The sequence below is a fragment of the Aethina tumida genome, chromosome 4 (assembly GCF_024364675.1).
Source record: "Aethina tumida isolate Nest 87 chromosome 4, icAetTumi1.1, whole genome shotgun sequence".
Classification (NCBI taxonomy): Eukaryota; Metazoa; Arthropoda; class Insecta; order Coleoptera; family Nitidulidae; genus Aethina; species Aethina tumida.
This window is the reverse complement of record NC_065438.1, coordinates 1,396,541-1,415,534: the sequence shown is the minus strand read 5'-3', so window position 1 is coordinate 1,415,534 and position 18,994 is coordinate 1,396,541. Positions and strand designations below refer to the sequence as shown.

The following is an 18,994-nucleotide window of genomic DNA, read 5'->3' as shown; positions in this document are numbered from 1 at the left end:
AATCATTTAGTCCGGTCTCATTTCACATTAGGAGTGGACCGACTCAATTAGTTTTTATAAGGGCACGACTCCACGTCGGATTGAACGACTGCGGACATTTCCGCGGGGACACTCCAATGTTTTTCTCGCATTCAATTTAGAAAACTGATGAACTTTGCCCAAACGCGATAAGAAACGACAGCAAATTGCCATAATTGTCCGCAATTAAAAAGTAAAAACAAGTGTCGTCAAACAGGATATTTCGAGGCAGCTTGATTCATAAGTGAAATTAATTTTTCGCGGTGGTTGTGATAGTAGGTGAAAATGTAACTGTGATGAAGTGCCGGCCTATTTGCAGCCAACATGTCGAACTACTTTCGGTGGATGAAAAGCAAAAACAAGGAGGAGTTTCCTTACGTGAAGCCGAGGAGCCACTCTTTGGACGCGAAGAGCTTGGAGGCGACCGGCATCAGGAAGTTTGCACTGATTAATAACTCGTTGCCGGTCAATAGTTCCCCGCAAGTCAATAATTCAATACCTTATGTATGTTTTTGTTTATAATTAACGTTGATTGTTATTAATGTTTTGTGACTAATCATCAAGCTTCAACAATTTTCACTCCATCATTATTGTTAGTTTTTACGTGATTGTTTATTAAAACAAGTCATATTTTGGTAATAAATCAGATTCGTTTGGGTTATTGTTGCCACAACTCCCAATTTAAAGCAATTGTTGCAAGATAAATCATTACTGAGGTTTAAATTATACAGAATTAACGATAGTGAGTGGCATCTAATTATCTAGAAATGTCGTTTTACGAAATAATAACAATTTATCAGTATTTTAAGCAGATTTTATGTTAACTTTAAATTTCTTCAATTATTAAAACTGAAATATATCGAAAACGATTGTGCTGATTAAAATTAATCAAGAGAACTTTTTTCTTCTAAATTCTTCTAGGAATGTAAAAAGCTTAATAGTTTTAAAAAATATTCAGTGGCATATAAAATGGGACTTTTCAGGGGGAAAATAATTTAGATTTTCTTCAGTATTTGATATATTCTAATTACTCCCAAATAATACACAAACCAGAAGTTATTTATCATATTTATTGAATAAATATTTTTTTAAAGTGAAATCAAAGTAGATAAATCTTTTCGGGCAGTGCTAAATTTCTAATTAAAGTTTATTCATTAAACAGTTTTAAAATGTTTAAAATGGACACACACATTTTATTGTATTTCATAAAATTTATTTAATTAATTTATCTATTTAAATTTAAAGTTTAACGTCCGAAGCTGACTAGATTAATTCAAAATTCTTAAAAGGGAAATTAATTTTATAATTTGTTCTGTGAAGTAAATAAAATATACAGTTTAAGATATGTAATTATATTTATTTGGACATGATAATATAAAAGTTTTCAAAATATTTATATTTACATACGTTAGTGAGGATTATTTATTTTTTAATAAAGAAAAAACAAAAACAATATTTATTTTGTATCAATTAAATGCATTAATCAGCATTTTTGATGTTATTAAATTATTTTATAAGATCAATGGAAATGTTATTAACAAAAAAAAAGATGGATAATTTTTAATATAGTAATAATTCATTGAAATTTTGTCTAATTTAAATTTCAATAAAGACAATAGATGAGGAACTTTGATGCAGAGATTATTTCCCCATTATCAAGAACTGCGTCCAAATCCTTTTAAATTTAACATAGATTAACAAAGTAAAAATTTACATTATCCACAAAATTTGGTGGGCATTCATACCCAAATCATCGTGCCAGAATGGAAGTGTCAGTTGCTATTCATAAACCGTATCGTAATCGGGATTCATCTGCATACAAACAACTTTGTTTTGCCATCGCAGCTCATAATCAAGAACTTGAACTCTTCATCGTGAAACAACAACAGGATTTTTTAGCGTCCCCGCCCCCGACGCAACGTATTGGCACAAACAGACGAGTTATAAAATTTTCATTGCCCATCTATATTTAGAACGATTTTGCAGCGCCGAAGCTGCGGTGCAATTGGTCATTTAGCAAGTAACAAGGTCAGTTTATGGGTGAGAATTACACTACATCTGGATTAGGAAATTATGACAGATCGTCGGGCACGAGACCCTGTTATTGCATGTGCGAAGGTCGCATCTCTCAGAAACTGTTATAACACCTCCATGAACTGGTTGGTGCATTTGGTCAATGGTTAAATTTAGACAGGACAAGATAAATTGTGGGTTGTATTATGGTCCAACTGAAAAATTGCTCTGTAAAAGGGAACAATGTTCGACGATAAATCTCCTGCAATAAATCATTTACTGCTATTGTTTATTAACCGTGAACATCACATTTAAGGTGGATCAAATTGAGTGTGTAATCTCACGAGTTGAAAAACTGTTATCTAAAATACTTCGTTAAGCATTTCATTATAAAAATGACAACAAGTAGTTAATAACAATAATAATTAGCCGAAATCATTTAGAAAATAAACATTGATATCCAGATTGTATAATGAACAAACATGAGTCTCCAAATTAATGTCCAAACAGAAGAAACGAATAGTTTACCTAAATTGAAATCAGTCAAAACTAAATTACTGATTCATTAATCAAGTTGTGTGGCAAATCCTCCCGATAAAACCCATCCGTTTCCTAAAGTTATCAAATTTCTCGCACCAAGTAACTCCGTATAATAATTAATTGATGGAAACATTTCCATTGTGAAACTACCGAGGTTAATAAACACCCCTGAATCCTAAATTTAGTCTTGCCTACTAATGAATAAAGCAATGTTTGTTCTCATCGATTCTAAATAATTCTAAAAATATTATTTGTATCGTTTGACCATGAATTTGCATGTGTTGTATTTGCATTTTAAATAATGTTTTCTCAAGTAATATTTAGGAGTTTAAAGTTCATGTGGGGCACGATTGAAATTTTAATTTATTTCGTTTCGTTGTGAGTCGATTTGAATAAAACTTTAATTAAATTTTCAGGATTCGTTGATAATTATCTTGATATTTATGCCTCTCACATTATAATTATCAACTGATATTTATATCAAATCTATCTAAATTTTAGCTGAAAACACAAATTAGATGAAAATGTCTGTTATTATATTTAAGAAAAAATAATTATCAAAATTAAATCAGTTTTTATCAGGATTTGTGAATAATTATCTTGATATTTATGCCTTATTAGATGTCAAATTATAATTATCAATTTATAATTATATCATTTTTTATTAATATTTTGATTCTAATTTTCATATTAAAACTTTTTTTTTTAAATATTCAAGATATCTTTAAAATAAACAAAATATTATTTTTTAATATATCAGAACTGATAATTATCTTGTTAATTATAATTTATATATTTACATATTTATTTTACTCCATGACATGTAATAAATAAATAAATAAATAAATTTTAGTTGTATTTTGTGTAGATATATGTGTAATGGGTACTAAAATAATTTTTGTGGTGTAATAATAAAGTTTTTGTTTGTTTCAGAAAGCGCAACACTTCACTGGTAAGCAATTATTTAAATTTTTATTTTTGTATTATTCATTTAATGAATCAAAATGGGAATGATGTAAAAACTATTTTATAATCTCGTCAAATAATATAGAAACCTGTAATGTAGTTCGATGAGTGTGGGCACCGTAACATAGATGGCAGCACTAGTTGCTGAATCGATTCGGTACATTTTTTAAATACCGATAAACCCATTATTTATTTGAATTGCCTTTTCTCACACAAATTTCTGAGTTGATTAATCGAATTGTTGTTTACTGAAAAATATAGTTCAAGGACCCAAACATTAATAAAAACAGGTTTTTTTCTTATGTTATGTTACATATTTAATTTTAAAATAACACTTGGATGTTATAGTTTTTGTAGTTTTGCGTTGTGCTGTTGTTATTATTAGATAGTTTCGCAATGTTTATTTACTATTGAAAAAGTTCCAATATGATTACAAAGTATAAAATAGAGTAGTTTAGATAAATATAAACAATTTGCACTACCTCAATTACACCAGGTCAAAACACAAAAACAAATAATTGATACCATGAAATATTGAACGATTGTGATGAAAGATCCACGAATAGAAAATAATAAGGGAAGCAATTTTCGCCGGAGAAATCCGGGTCAATGGTGGCTCATCTTGACATTTCCCTTGAATGGAAAGATTTTTCTGCTGCTGCTTCCGTGACCCCTGTTCATGTTTTTACACGCGAAAAGTGTATCAAGGCTGATTGATGCACATTGTGTATCATTCGCAGTGCGCACACGGATTTGCAAAAAAAAAAAACAAACGCGACACAAATAATCATTGTATTCGTCGGCGCACCGCAAATGTTAATTTCGTGTTTTAATGCGTCCCTGCTGAATTTCATATTGGCAATTTATTGCGCCACATAAACAACCGGAGCCGCCTTTTAATTCCGTCATCGATTTTAAACCGTCCCGAAATTAAATTAGTCATCCTACACCGGAGTTTTAATTCAGTTACTGACGAATAAAAAATTGTGGAGAGTCGGTCCGTTCCTGCTTCGCTATCGACCTCGCAGAATGTGGGAGATGACTTGGCTGGCAGGCGCATGAGCTGGGGGGCTCGTCGGTCACGTAGGCACTTCTTCGCGACTGCATGGAATCGGTGACGTAATTTTGCACGCTCCAAAACCAGATATGCCCGCTTCCTAGGTCAATTGCGGTCCTGCCGGCCGGATTCCCCTTATTCATTGCATCGCTATGCAAATGGGGAGCAGGTTTGGTTCGTCTATCTCGTTGACATTTTGCAGGTGATGGGCAAAGTTTAAAGGATCAGTTGATTACATCTATTATTCATTGATTTATCTGCGAAGTTTTATTCGTATGTACGATTGATGAATCGTCGGTAGAAACAAATCAATCCTCAATTAGGGAACTAAATATAAGTAAAGTTATTAACCTTTATCCGGGAGAAGAGTTCATAAAATAACAATCAGCTTCGTAAAGTTTTAATCTGATTTGGTTTGGAATAATGAAAACTTTGTTATTATTTTATTGTAAAATGGTTTTATTATTTGTTGCCTTTAAAATATTTTATTCCTTAAGGTCCATTTCATCATTTTTAAAGCAAGCTTAAAAGTTAAAGTAAGTTTCAAAATTAATATCATAATATCAAAAGTCTAAAGTACTTTTAAAATTAAAGTAATATTGGCCATTTAATATTATATAGTTCATAATCTTGTTTGAATGTAGTTTAACACTCAATTTAACTAAAATTGGCTTATAATGTCAAATATCTTGTTAAAATCCGAGTAACTTTAAGTTTCAAAATTGGTGTCATAAAGATAGAAGTCCCTTTAAAGCTCCTTTAAAGTAAAAGTGAGAAATCTGGTCATTTGCCACCGATTTCAAAGTCATATTTAAAGCAGGTTTTAAAGTTAAAATGACTTTAAGCTTCAAAATTTATTTCGTAAGGTGAAAAATCTATTTAAAGTATTTGAAAAGTGAAAATAATAAGTAAATTCGTCCAATTATAATTAATTTTTTGCTCATGTTTAAAGTAGTCTTTATAGTACAGTAACTTTAAGTTCCAAAATTGATATCATATTGATTTAAGTCTCTAAAGTAAAGGTGACTTTAAACTTCAGAATTGGTTTCGTAATGTAAAAACTCTATTTAATGTGTTTGAAAAGTGAAAGTAATAAGTAAATTCGTCCATTTACGACTGATTTTATTATGGTAACATTTAAAGCACACTTAAATTCTTTTTAAACGAATAAGTAAGAATAAGTTGGAGACATAAAATCTGTAAATAATGAAATCTTTTAATAGAATAGATGTTTTTCTATAGTGCTTTTACTAAAACTTACATTAAAAGCTGGCGATGAAATTTAATAATATAATAATGTAACATAAAAAGATTAGGGTGTAAAGGGAATTTAGGGAATGTTTGGCACAAAAATTTAAACGATTTATAACATCAAAAGTAGCTATCTTGTATATTGCATGCCATTTCTTTGTAATGCCACAAAATGTGGAACGCAAAACGGCGATAAATCAGTTATTTGAGCAATTCCGAGGCGGCAGAAATATAACTTGCAAGCAACAATTGACAAAGTATTTTTTCACGAATCTTCTGAGTCTGTGAACAAAGTGAACAATGACTCAAGGAAACATGAAACAATCCATCTTCCTCCACTTGGACATCTGTAATGTCCGTCAAGGCCGAAACTGATACAGATTGACACCTAGATTGTTCCATCAAATAGTAATAAAACCGTCACATAACTGCAAGTTACATAATTAATAATTAATGGGTCGCTTAGAAGAGAATCGAATGAAATCATTCGATATTGTCAATGTCACTAAACTGGTTAAGAAAAGCGTTTCCAACTTTATTTCTCTTTATGTATAAACCTAAGTTTCACAACAACATCAACACAAACACAAAGGTCTTACGACAAAACCCACATGATTTTATTTACTTTTGATCTTGAAACGCTTTTAATCCCTTATGGCTACTAGAACGTCTAAGTTTGCAGTCCAACAAAGAACGAACGTGCAACTGTAGACATGGAAATGTGCGTTTGTTTTATTGTCAAGGAATTCTGTTCCTTCTCTTTGCAGAAGGATCTCGCCATGTATATCGATTTATATTAAGCCTGTCTACGTGCAAATGTGCACAACTAAACAAATGGGAAAACAACGACAATTCGCGTATTATTTATTAACAGCCTGTTTTACTCTTGGTCTTACAATTGACCAGTTAACCGGATTCGTTCGTTGAGTCACGTAAATAATTGATATCCTTTGTGGAGGTCGGAGGTTATCTGGTGCATCCGATATATTGCTTCTCAAGCAATTAGTTCTAACTACGTCAGTTATTTTTTTTACGGCGACCTGACCCTTAAAAATATTGATGCCATTTAAACTTTGTAATCGTTTTTATTTAAACGTTTGTTTTTGTCTTTTAAATATTCTGTTCAATACTATAAGTGTGTTGTTTCCAAAGTTGTGTCCTCCTCTGTACGTTACATGGCCTTCATGCCCCCCAATTTTATCCCCCTTTGTAACTAGCTCAGTTCTCCCCCATGAAATGAATTTGAACAGGCACCAGGACTTGATTAATGTCCAATACGTCATGAAATATGATGGCACGTTTTACTGACAGGGTTTATATTTTTAACATTGACCAACACTCAAGCCATAAAAATAAAATGCCCTTATTTATTGTGGTCAAACTAAACCCTGCTTTTTGATATTTGATCTGTGACACTTTATCCAGAAAATTCATAAAAAAATTTCTGTGTTGACCATATTAAGTTTAAATTGTACCCTTTAATATATTTGTTTTTTAGCCCAAGGAGAGCTTCTTCTGCGTCCTTAAAGTTGAGGTCCTGAGCTTGATTCCAGTTTATGATTTGACACTTTCAGTACGTGTCCAATTTTCTTTCATCCTGTGGGTTAAGCCAACATTAGACCAATTCCTCCCCGAAATGAATACGAAGAAGCACTCCAGCTTGATTAATGTCCGGCACCTCATGCATTTTCCTGACAGGATAATAAGCAGGAAGAGTCGCCGGTCCGGAAATGTTTTCTCTTTCGATTTTCCTGTTCAACTGTCTCGTGTCGTATGCATACATGACCGGTTTTATTTAAATGCCTCCTTAGATTCGACGACATTCAAGGATGTGTTTGTGCATATTCACGTGAACGATAAATATGCAATGTTATCAGTGCAATTTTTTTCGGCCCATGTATTGCGTATAATTTATTTTATTATTGTGAAACGGAATCAGTAAAACTGATGCTTTAATATAATTTTTATCACATTACTTATACATTATTCAGAGTGGCGTTACTCATGTTGATTGTATTCTGATTTTAAACCGAAGTTTCAGTTCACGCATCTTAAATTTACATTTTGTAAACACATGGTTTAGGCCACATGTTCATAAATATTTAATTTGTAACATGCAGTTTTCAATGTGTTAATTCAGTGGTTGGCTGTTCAGGAAAGTGTGCTATAATTGTTCAAATTAGTGGTGGGACGATCTGATTTTTTTCTCAATGGGTGAATTCCAGATGACTAAATTGGGCCCTTCATTAACATTGACAAAAAGTGACCTGGCAGATGGTCTTTTGTTAATTGCACCGTCTGGAGGACCTTCAAGGTGACTTTGTATGTCACTATGACGGGGTGAAGGGCAAAATATCTTAAAAACTAACCTTCAAGTGGTAAATAAAAGAATTAAAAATGGATACAGTTTATAAAAAATAACATATTTTGACTTGATTTTATTATAAAATAAAAAATATAGGCTTAACATATTAAAGTTTTAGGAATTTCAATAGCAATAATAATAATTATTTAAATGTCAAGGTTTACCATGAAAATCTCAGCAATGAAAATATATGTACAGTAATAAATGTCAAATATGTAAAATACGACTTTTAATTAATTAGCTAACCATAAAAACAAAAATTTAAAATATGATTTCTCTGACTTAATTTACAATCAAAATTTCTAAAAAAACAAGAAAAATCGATGGTTTTATTAATTATTAAAGTTTTAGCCATTCCTGTTTTTATTTTAAGCTTCTCTCCAATATCTATGCAGATTATGCTTCATAAAACACAAAATTGCTTATATATTACAGGTTTATTGAAAATTAAAACTGGAAAATATTAAAATTTGTAGTCACTGTTTTCAGCATTAAAAAATACATTTTTTGGATTAAAACCAGACAAATTTATTGATAATTAAAACTGGTTCAAATTAATATTTGTCATTGTAAAATATTTTTTATGCTATGTATATGTACGTACATTGTTTTAATTTTGACTTATTTAATAAGAATATTTTCGTTAAAAAAAAAGAAAATATTCTGTTGGAACTGGAATTAATTCAATGAATAATGTCAAATAAAAATAAATAAACTCTTATTGTAAAATTATTTAGTAACAATAAAAACAATTTTTAGTTCTAATTCATATAAATATTTTAAATACGAATGTAAACATAAATATATTATATATTTTTAAAAATAAGTTTCATCGTAAAATTGTTTAGTGATCATAATATTTCACAGAAATAACTGTCCCTATAAAATTCCCCTACTTTTATCAGGTCTGTTTTTTACAGTAACATTTTATTACCCAAACATTTTCTACCTGAGTTTTCACGGAAATGCCGACCTCATGAATTAATGTAAGGAAAAATGTACCCATGGGCACTTATATTTGTTTAGGAATAGGGGTTGCTGTTGTTTAACTCAGCACTTTATTCTAACTCTGAATTAGTGTGCATTTTTTCCATAATTAGAATTTTCCCATTTTCTATTTATAAATGCCAAGGTCATTTTCTTGTTCACAAACACTGTGGACTTGAAATGAAAGTACGTCAATGTAAATTCTGATATTTAATTTTATAATTTAGTTTTTATTTCAGCTTTTTGAACAATAAAATAATGGAAATTTGTTTTTATTATATTTTTTTTGTTTTTTGTACTTGGTTGTTAAATATGAAAGTACGCCTATATAAATTTTTTGACATAAATTGGGAACGTAATGAAAAAATTAACCCTTGTTATTTATTATTTACTTCATTTTTTAAACAATTTAGTGCAAAATGTTACTATTATTATTATTTTATAGTAAATATGAAAGTACGTCTAAATATATTTGCACGAAGTGAAAAATTTTACCTCGTATCATTCTTAATTTACTTTAATTTATTCAAATAACAAATAAAGCTTTAATTTCACTTACACAATTTTTTAAACTATTCGTATTTAATAATAAAAATGAAAGTACGTCGGTTTAAATTTTATAATCCGACAAAATATATAATATGAAAATTTAAAATTTTATGATGTTTTTGGACAACACATCGACGATTTATTAATTTTTTTCTGATTTTAAAAAAATGAAAGTACGTCTATTTAAATTTTATGATCTAACAATATAAAAAATATGACAAATTTTTTTATACTTCTAATATGTGATAGTTGATTCCAAAATTACAGATGTGTAAATATTGTATTACCTTATCACCTGTATCTCACTGTAGACGGAACAGATTACCCATTTGTGTTTGTACGTGTTTAGGTTTGGGAAACATTTAATTCTTATTCTAAATTAGTGGTTACAAAGTTCAAGGACATTTCTTCGTTCCCAAACATTTTTTAAACACGACTAAAGTATGTCAGTATAAATTCTAAACTTTAAATCTAGAAGAAAAATAAATAAAAAATCAATTTTTTTGTATTAATTACAATTTTTTATGTTGGTGAAATATGAAAGTACTTCTGTGTACATTTTATTTAAAATTTGAACAGGATCATTTTATAGTTTTGTAAATATAAAAATAACAATAATTAAAATATTTTATTACAATTTGTTCAGTTTTATTAAAATGTGAAAGTACTTCAGTATAAATTTTATGAATTAATTTTAAATAATAAGAAAAATTTAACCTGATTTTGTTTTAAGGTTTTAAACAACAAAACATTGATGCTTCAGTTTTTTTATATTTTTGGTAGTTTATGGTCCAATATGAAAGTACTTTGGGCCATTTTATCACTTTTAAAGGTCTCACTATACAAGGAATATGTTACCCATGAATATTTGTACATATCCTAAATTTGTGCGAATTTTTTCCCTAATTAAGAATTTCCGCATTTCGCCCCGTTTATAAACGCCAAGAACACTTCCCCGACAACAGACCCAGTGGACTTGACCGAGTGCGGGGCCGCGATCTGAAAACACGCGGGGGGGTGCGTGTGCGTGTGCCAAAATCGTCGCCGATTTTCTACGTCCCCAAAAACGCCACGGCCCCGCGCACGCCCGCCCGCCCGTTTTCGAACCCAACCCCGTGGGTCGGTTCGGCCGGTTCGCACACTCAGTCCGGAGATCTCGTACGGTTCGGTCGCACGACACGGCGCGTTCGGTCCGTTCTTTTGCCCCGCACACGTACACGCGGTTTGTCGACCTCCGGGATCGGTGCCAGAAGCGGTTTCAAGGCCGCAGTAGCCTGCTGCTCGACTTTCCTGTGCGGCGTGGACGTGTTTGCCGGCGTCCCGTCTCGTCTCCGGTCGTTCGGACGCGGTGCCGTTTTGTTGTTGTTGTTTCGGTGCGACACGTGGTGCTTCTTCTCGGTGGTTGTTGTTTTTTAGTTGTTGCTGGTTTCGCACAGTTTCCGGAACGTTTTCTGTCAGTTGGTACGGAGATTTGTTTTGATGTATGGTGTGCGAAATGGTGCGACGGTTTCTTGGACAGTGGAAGGGTTTTCGTTTTGTTCAGGTCAAGGAGTGAATGTGCGATTTGTAGTAATTTTTATGACAAGGGTTGCTCACTCGTGTTTTTATTTCTCGTCACAGTTGTAACTCCTTAAACGGAAAGTAAACCTTCTAACTGACTGAGTCGATACACTTTTATGGGTTTTATTTTGTTTTTTCATCATTATCAAAGTATCTCTGGTTATAATTTACTTTCGATTGTGCACAGAAACCAAATTATGGTTAAATATGAAAGTACGTCCGTATAATTCAGTGATATAATTTTTTTAAATATTTTTTTTATTGATAAAATAACGTTTAAAATCTAATTTTTCCAATTGTTTATATTTTTGCTACTTTATTGTTAAATACGAAAGTACGCCTCTACAATTTTGTCAAATATTTGTATATACAGAAAAAATTAACCTGTTTTTTTTGTAATTTATTTATCTTACTGTTAATCAGTAAAATAACGAATGGAATATATATTTTACATTTATTTATTGTATATTATTGGATAGTGTTTAGTAAAATATGAAAGTACTTCTCGATAATACTGTCATCTCATTTGTTTAATTAATTTTTTAAACTAATAAAATATTAGTTATTAATATACAATTATTTCGGTTCTTGCTACTTTCTTATTAAATACGAAAGTACGCCTCTATAATCTAATATTTGTACAAATCGAAAAAAATATCTGAGATTTTTAATTAGAAAAGTAATGAATAGAATATAATTTTTACATTTATTTATACTATTGGTTATTGGGTTGTTAAATATGAAAGTACTCCTCGATAATTCTGTGATGTAATGTTATTTATTTATTTTTTTGAATAATAAAATGACGAATAAAACGTGAATTGTTTATGTTTTTGCTACTTTGTTGTTAAATACGAAAGTACTCCCATATAATTTTGTTATCTAATATTTGGACAAACTGAAAAAATTAATCTGTATTTCTTTTATGTAAATTATTTGAATTTAATAAAGAGTACAATAATTATAATTATATTATAATAATTTTAATTTTTTTCCTAATTATATATGTTTTTGCTACTTTGTTGTTAAATATGAAAGTACGCATCTATAATTTTGTGATCTAAAATTTGGCCAAACTGAGAATATTAATCTATATTCAGTAAGAAGACGAATAGAACGTAATTTTCACAATTATTTTGGTATTAGATGGTTAAATACGAAAGTACTCTTCAATAATTTTGTCATTATTATTATTATTTATTATTTTATTAATATAGATATTAATTTTATACCAATAAAATAGCGAATAAAACATAATGTGCACAATTGTTTATATTCTTGGTACGTTGTGGTTAAATATGAAAGTACGTCAGTATATGATAATGATTATAACTGATGTGGTTTTATATTGAATTTATATCAAATTTTTGTTCAACTAAACGCCGATTTCACAATTTTTAATGTTTTTGGTAGTTGTTAGTCAAATATGAAAGTACATCTGTGTAAATATCCACATTTATCACATTTAGTGGTTTCATTGTAAGCGGAACAGTTTACAGAAAGCATTGTTGTCAATTTTTAAACCAACTTCAATATTCCTGCAGTTATTTTAAGAAATTGCGGTCAAGATAATTTTAGTTACCTTTACATTTACTAGACGAAAGTTCTGTCTGCATTATTAACTGTTTTTGTTCCGGCCTCCTGAAACAAATCGAAGTCCCGCAGGAATAAAACCACGTTTAATTATAATTTGATTTCTTAGGGACAACTGAACCCAAATTTATGATTGTCGTTAAAATTGTCGGCGGTTTAATGAAATTCGAACCCAGTTTGGAATTTTTTTGATATTCATTCAACTAATTTATATATTTTAATTGAATTAATGGAGGATTTAAAATTATCCGTGACACGTGTAAACAAAAAGTAAATAATTATAATTAATTAACAACCGCAACGTTTACTTTTAATAGTTGTTTAATCAATTTTAAAAAATGTTGTTTGTGGCTACTTTAAGTGTACATTTAAAATTACACTTCAAGTGTGTCTTATACGAAGTATAAACAATTCCCGCCTCACTAAACGTGTCTGACAGTATTATTTATTCACTACCTATTGTAGAAGCGTGTATAAACAAAGTGCAACATTTATAAATGGCTCCACTTCATCTCCCCAATTTAAATTGGGACTAATGCAGCAGTTTAAAAATAACAAGCCTTTTCCCCTAGTCATATTTGCAAATTGTTTTTCCGTTTTCCATTTCGTCTATGTGCATACGAGGTGAATTATTTCATTGACAGTGTACGTAGTTATTTTAATGCCAATTTTTGTGTTTTTAATGCCAGAGTACTTCAGTGCACTCTTTGTGACCCACAATTTGGACACAATGAGACAAATTGTCTCGGTTTATTTAATTTTTTTGCATTGTCACATCTTGTGTTAAGTTAAATATGAAAGAATAATTCACAATTTTTGACGCTTTTGACTGTTGATAGTTAAATATGAAAGTACGTCTTTGAAAATTGGTTAAAATGAAAATTTTGAATTGACTTATTTTGTTCCCTTTCAATTTTTGAACAATTAAACAAGGAATAAATCTTTTTATCACAAATTTTCATGTTTTTGAGAGTTGTCAAAATCAAAAATGAAAGTACTTTTTTCCAATTTTTTGGTCTAAAATCTAAATAAGAACAAAATAAAACAAAATTTGAGTTTATTTAACTTTTTTGAGACTTATAATAACGATTGAAACTATGTTTTTATATTTATTATTACTTGATAATTAAATATTAAAGTATGTGACTTAAATTTTGGACAAATTTTTTTATTTGAATTAATTTGATATTTCTTTCAGGTTTTTGAACAATAAAATAAAGTATATTATTCACAATTTTTGACATTTTTTCTAAAGTTGATAGTAAAATATGAAAGTACGTCTTTAAAAATTGGACAAAATGAAAAATTTGAATTGATTTATTTTGTTTTCTTTCAAATTTTGAACTATGAATAAAACTTTTTATCACAAATTTTTATGATTTTTGTAGTTGTTAAATAAAGGTGAAAGTACTTCTTTCCAATTTTGTAGTCTAAAATATAAAATATGAACAAAATAAAAGAAATTTTCTGTTTATTAAATATTTGTGGAATTTATAATAACGAGTGAAACATTGTTTTCATATTTATTAGTACTTCATAGTTAAATATGAAAGTACGTGACTCAAATTTTGAACAACTCTGAATTACTGATAGTTTTTGACGTTTTTGGCAGTTGTTAGTTAAAAAAATTTTTAGTAGCGGACAGCTAAATATGAAAGTAAATTTACATTCGACTGATGCACAGTTAAAAAACAACAAGACGCAATATTTACAAATTGTTTTTCCAATTTCGTTCTGTTGATGTGCATACAAAACGAATTATTCTGTTGACCACGTACTCAGTCATTTTGAACTGCACACAATACCTTGGCGCTGCGGTTTTACAATTTGTTCAGTGGACACGCTGGAAATGGAACTGTGTCAAAGTTATTTCGGGAAATTTTCGCTACGATTACACAAAACTTCCCGCATAAATATTATTGTTGCAAACGACGAACACTTGCCCGTTTTATGTCGCATATTACGCAATAGTTGACGGGACTCCATTAAATTTATAAAGCTCTTCCATGGCAGTGTTGGCCCTGTCGTAATTATTTTCTGACGTTTAAACTAATTACCGTTTTATCAACTTTTGGAAGCGTCGGTTTTGCCTTAAATGTCACTGTTTTTCAACTGATATGTACCACATTTAAGAGGAAATCTCGTGAATGTGTAAATATTAGTTTTGTTACGTTTTCACACATTAACTTATCTGCTCATGTGTCCAATTTTGAAGCCTCTTTTTGTAAATATTATGATTCGATGTTATTAATCAACGTTTTTAAGTCCATATTACGACTTTGCATATACATTGTAAACATACATGGACAACACAATTAAATTATAATGCATATTATGAATTTTATAAATATTTGATAGTATGAGGGTTACATTATAATCCCGTTATTGTGTGTGCATTGACTTTCACCTATGAAATTTGCAGCGTGGGCGTTTATATTTAATACCAACAAAATGTTACATATAATATTTTATTTAACTCAGTGGCCATTCGACCTTGTTTGGTCACACCATTATGGGAAAACGTGTCGAAACAGATATTTTCCTTTGGATTGCTTGGCAAGCGGAAATTTTTTTTTAACATTGATAAGCAAGGTGAAAACATAATTTAGTTTTTAAATGAACCGATACCTGAATAATTATATTCAACATTCGTCGAATTTATTCACAGATTATTCGGTCGCATAAACATAATTTTTGATAAGGCTAATTATAGTTAAATGTTGTTCGTCAATATTTATGACACACTAAACCATATTTCAATAAAATGTAAACCTTAATTACCGAAGATCTTCAGGGAAAACGTGCCATGTGCGGTATTAAATGGATCGTTGCTGAGACAGATGATCCGTGGTTTTATTGCAATAAAATGTCCGTGTTTGATAGTTCTTAATCCGTGTAATGTATATTCTACGGTCACGCGAAATCCATTAAATAAATATTAACAAAGTAAGACAAAGCTCAATTTTCTTTTAAATTCAAACACATAAATTGATTATTCTATGATAATTAATTGAACTTGATCTATCAAGAAATTTTGTATTATATCCAGTCAAATAATTGAAGTTGTCCAAAATTTGGGTTACGTACTTTCATATTTAACAATTAAGTACTAATAAATATGAAAACACTTCACTGGTTATTATAAATTTCAAAAATAACTAAAAATTTCTTTCATTTTGTTCATAATTTAGATTTCAGGTCACAAAATTGGAAAAAAGTACTTTCATATTTGATAAATAACTACCAAAAACATAAAAATTTGTGATAAAAAGTTTTATTCCTTATTCCATTGTTCAAAAATTGAAAGAAAACAAAATAAATCATTTTAAATTTTTCATTTTGTTCAATTTTTAAAGACGTACTTTCATATTTAACTATCAACTATACAAAAACGTCAAAGATTGCAAATACAAATATTGTATTCTTCATTTTGTTCTGAAATAAATATAAAACAAATTCAAGTTAAAAAAAGTTAAGAATTTAAGTGGCGTACTTTCATATTTAACTATCAAGTACTAACAAATATAAAAACAATGTTTCAATCGTTATTATAAGTCTCAAAAAATTAAATAAACTCCAATTTTTTTTCATTTTGTTCATAATTTAGATTTTAGATCACAAAATTCAAATCAAATATGAAAAGTACTTTCATATTTGATTTACAAATACTAAAATTATGAAAATTTGTGATAAAATGTTTTATTAGTCTCAAAAAAATTAAATAAACTCATTCTAAAAAACAAACACTAGAAATGGCAATTTGCCAGGAAAGCCCAAATTTATTATATCACATTTATTATTACAAATATATAAAATTAAAAAGCAGGAATAAAAAATATGTTTCTAAATATAACAACATATTTGAATTATACCCTGTCAAATATTTGATCTTAACTTTTACTGTGATATTTAAGTCTTGTGATCATTATTCTATATTTATAAGATGTTTTAAAGGTGTATTGGTAAAGATCTGTAACTGAAATATTTTTAAAATTAATTGCTGAAAATCCATTAAATTTAAAACCGTCAATTCTTCACCCACTCTGACATCTATTTGATGTTTCATTCATGACTTTGATTTGTGTTTGAAATATCTTGATGGTTCTTGGTTGCTGAGGATAATTGGATTTTTTTTAATTGGACCGAATTTGAGGTTTCCTTCCCATTACAGCAGCTTATCCTTGAAGTAACATTGAAAAGACCATTCACCTTGTTTATCATCATCGAACACAATTATTTATTATTAATTTGTGATTCAGCATCTTCTTTTGGGAGTATTTCAGCATTTTCATTTAAAAACACATTATTATTATAACATTTATCGTCGCTTGAAGTCGTAGGTTAATAATTATTCTATTTTAAACTGTATCAATATAAATAAATACTGCGCATTTTTCAAAAGTAATTCCGCGTGATGTAACCAGAAAACTTTTGCTGATCTTTTCATAATAACTGTTTTATATTTATAATGTGCTTATGTCAGCCATTCTGCATTTGTTTTCTAAATGCGTATTTTACTACTAAATTTATTGTTATTTACTGACATTAAAAACCATCGATTTAAGTTTTAAGTAATGACACTTTTTTACATTTTAGTGGTTTATTTTGCTTTGTTAATTTGCACGTTTTAGTTTAATTTGTTAATTGATGTAAACAATATTTATTGGTTATGGCTTTCGAAACATGTAATAGAGAATTGTTTGTTTTAAAACAACGCAATTAATTAAGTATTTCTAAGAGTTATCATTAACAATTTTTGATATCTTTGTACAAAAAATATTATTTTGGTCATTTTAAAAATAACTTGAAGATAAAAAGTTAATTAAATAATTATTAAATGTGATTTATTACAATTTATAATCAGCTCATTAATAAAGATCAAATTATTATACTAAAAAAATCAACAAAAATTATATTGTGAACCTGAGTAATTAAATAATAATTGTATAGTTTTTTAAATGAACAAAATACAGGATGTTTCAGGAGAGGGTCGAAAAATTTAAGAGTTTAAGGTTTATTTATAATTTATTTATTCCAATTTATGAAATAAACATGTATATTTGACTCTGATTGAAAATCAAGTAGAATTTATTCAGTTGTTCTGAATTATGTAATAAATTAATAGATAGTTTCTTGAATTTATTAACTAATTATTATACTTATTAATGATTTATGCATAAAAATCCTGACCGGATATTTCAGTTTATCGAACCTGTATTGTTTGTAACCTTGTAAACAAATTTGAATTTCTGAATAGGTCGCCTTAGATAATTTGACAACAAAAAAAATACCGTTGAAAATTCGTTAATCATAAACAAATTGCAATATCAAAACAAATTAGTCACCTAATCTATGTTAATTTTGTTATTTTTAAGCATTTTTCCTTTCTAATTAATATTCTTGAATATCAATTTATTTTTAGTATGTAAATATCAATACAGGAATATTAAATTATTCATAAATGTACATACTTTTGTAAACATGAGTGTTTTTAATTTTGTGCAAATAACAATTTATTTTTATACACGTGCCGTTCATTTGGGCCAATTGTAATAGTATCTCAGTAAGCAACGTAACTTAAGGCAAAATCGGAATTTTCAGGAATTTTAAAATCCGTACTCGCGGGGTGATCCATCCGAAGTTTACGCGACGTGACAAACTTAATTTTAATTTATAAAACTTGGTCACGGTTCCTTTCGGTTTCATTTTCGTTTGGCCACGACCGCCGACAGTCGTGCTATGTTGTTGCGAAAGTCCTCGGGCATCGAGGAAGTCTGCGAGTGAAATTGCAGCCGCCTCGGAGTCGTTGACATCGTCAACGTGATAATTTCATTTCAAACAAACGGAATGTGTCTGTAAATATTTCAATACGACACCATTGTTATCCCGTAGTTTATCGCAATTCGAAGATTGATTGCGAAACGCCACAAGAAAGTAAACAAGATCCCCTTCGCTTTCTTCGACCTGAAAGAATAGTGAGGCATTTAAAGTTACGCTGTTGTTCAATTCGGTTGCGGAACTTTAAATTTTATTGTTGTATCACAAGAAAGAGGAAGTGGTTAAGTGTAGCAAAAATATACATACACTTATTGACT

General features: G+C 29.4%; 1 protein-coding gene across 2 annotated transcripts in view; it reads left to right on the top strand.

Annotated features, from left to right (window-relative positions):
* The window catches only part of LOC109600716 (5'-AMP-activated protein kinase subunit gamma-2), a 77,441-nt gene that overhangs the window by 27,492 nt on the left and 30,955 nt on the right, over positions 1 to 18,994 (top strand). For both annotated transcript variants that reach the window (XM_020016893.2, XM_049966595.1), the window contains one exon: positions 3,505 to 3,523. In XM_020016893.2, the coding sequence (XP_019872452.2) occupies positions 3,505 to 3,523 (19 nt within the window). The remainder of the gene's footprint in view (positions 1 to 3,504; positions 3,524 to 18,994) is intronic.